General features: G+C 36.0%; 1 protein-coding gene across 1 annotated transcript in view; it reads left to right on the top strand.

The window, feature by feature from the left end:
- LOC110453798 (arylsulfatase B-like) overlaps positions 1 to 2035 on the top strand; it is a 13482-nt gene extending 11447 nt beyond the window's left edge. Inside the window, exons 12-14 of the mRNA XM_021502958.1 lie at positions 831 to 954; positions 1050 to 1120; positions 1614 to 2035. Coding sequence (XP_021358633.1) covers positions 831 to 954; positions 1050 to 1120; positions 1614 to 1786 — 368 coding nt within the window. The 3' untranslated portion in view covers positions 1787 to 2035. The remainder of the gene's footprint in view (positions 1 to 830; positions 955 to 1049; positions 1121 to 1613) is intronic.
- Positions 2036 to 2308: the final 273 nt, after the last annotated feature.

Below are 2308 nucleotides of genomic sequence, written 5' to 3'. Positions count from 1 at the left end.
TCGCATTTCTCGCATTCTTTAACACAAAGTATCGGCTGAATATTCGTTTACACGGTTCCTACATTGTATGAAACAGATCTACTCTGCGATCATTTGTGTTCGCCTCTGGAGATGGTATGCTCAGAAGTGACAACCCCTATCCTAAAACGCAGCATTTGTGCGTTACGAACGAATTCCTGTTACTCTAAAGTCTTCACAAGTCCTCATTTAATGTCAACGACCATTGCTGACTGATGAAAATAGTTCGATAGAGTACATAGAACTGTTTACAGGTAATAAAATGGTAAATCTTACTGAAAGTGAACAGTGTTCAAAGTTAAATAACGAATCAAACACCTTCAACAATGTTGTTTAAACTCGACATTTTACACATATATACATGTGGCAGTCTTTAAAGTAGAAGATAAATAAACTGGGAAAAAAACAACACAAAAACTTACGTCAACCTACAATACGCTTGATATAAGTGACTATGCGTTATTTGTGTCTGTTCCGAGTTATGTGTACTGGAATGCAAGGTGTAGCACAAACCCTATGTTAAAAAGGTCTTGTTAATGGTATTGATGAATTATACATGCTCTTGTTTGCTACTATGATCCTGTTATGGTCAGTGAACATTAAACTTTAGCCGCCAGACTCAAGCATTCGTTGGCAAACACTGGTCGTATTGAGCATATCATCGGATTGTCGTCACAATATGAAACTAAAATGTTGTAACGCGAAGACGTTTGACATACGTATTTGAGAGTCACATTTTGAGTGTATATTAACTGTAAAATTAACAGTTCAAGTGTACTGAGAATAACGTTGTCTTGTTTATGTTCCCAAAGAAAAGGACATTGATGGAATTGACCAATGGGATAGCCTGAGGACCGGTGCCCCGTCCAAACGAACTGAGTTCATATACAACTTGGACGATATGAATCCCCGTAATGAAGGACATGCGGCTATCAGGTACATGTCGAAAGTTTCAAAATACAATACATAGTTTTTGTCAATTGTGCGTTATCTACGACATCATCTTATATGACGTCACATTTGACAACAAGAGTTCACACTAGTTTGAATGTGTTTATCAACTCAATTCTGCCGTTTCTGCATGAAAACATTAAAAAGTCAGGTAAACAATAAAATGTTCGTGACAAAGACCTACCTCAACAAAAGCTTATTTTACTGTCGCTTATTCTGCATCGAACAGAAATTCTACAGTTTTATCTGCAGTGAATACAACGTAACGTTCATAGTGGTTACTATTGCATTTTGTTTATCTTCTGGTGGTTAAATAAGTTTTCATAAAACTTATTATTTCTGATAATTCACTAGTTATCATGTAATAGAAAAGTCAAATAACCATGATTTGTATTTATTCTACAAAAANCAGAAGACGCTTACCCTTCCACGCCACCTGGTCGTATCTCTACATTTGCGGAACACCAGATCTTATCCTTAATAATATAACCAGGTGTTCCGGAAGGGTAAGCGTCTTGCTTGATTGACAATACCCGCTTCAAGACATTTTATGTCAAATCGTATTGTGAAATATATATTTGTTCATCACATACCTGTAAGATGTTATATCTTCTAAAATGAAAATATTTTTGTTCTGTGTTTAGATGACCCGTATGAACATAACGACTTGTCCCTGTCACACTTGGATATTGCGGAGGAGCTGAGTAAGAAGATGGCTGAATATCACAAACAGATGATTCCCGCTAATTTCCCAAACAACTCTGCAGCTGCTAACCCTAACAATTTCGATGGATATTGGTCCCCTGGCTGGTGCTGATGAACAAACATGTTACTTGGGCATGATATATCTGAGACTGTTACACATCTGATTATAAAGCATATTTAAATGTCAATATCTAAATAAATAGCAAATCTTATAACTGAACATAAGCCATCTTCCGGCAGTCGGGACAGACTAAACGACAAAACATGTTCCATCACCTCAAGCATTGGCATACACCGTCGCAAAACATTGTTAAGCATCTTTCAACAGACATACACCGTGACAAAACGGAACGAAGAATCTTAAACAACAGAGCACACCATGACCTAAGAATTTTTGAATTGTATGATATTGTGTAATTTATAAGCTTGTTTGTTTTTATGATACCTGATGAATTAAAAATTGAAATTTTGGCTTTATTTTTGTTGAACCATTAGTCACTTTCTTTGAAATGTCCTAATATTTTTTGTAACTGTTGAAAAAAAGGTTAACAATAGAAACTGAGGTGTTAGGGAACAAGAGAGAACAAGACATCGTAAACCAGGATAATAACAGTAACGAAGGACAAATCAAGAC

The sequence above is a fragment of the Mizuhopecten yessoensis genome, unplaced genomic scaffold, assembly GCF_002113885.1.
Source record: "Mizuhopecten yessoensis strain PY_sf001 unplaced genomic scaffold, ASM211388v2 scaffold7507, whole genome shotgun sequence".
In the NCBI taxonomy this organism is placed as follows: domain Eukaryota; kingdom Metazoa; phylum Mollusca; class Bivalvia; order Pectinida; family Pectinidae; genus Mizuhopecten; species Mizuhopecten yessoensis.
Note: the sequence above shows the minus strand (reverse complement) of the source record. Positions and strands in the feature narration are given on the sequence as shown.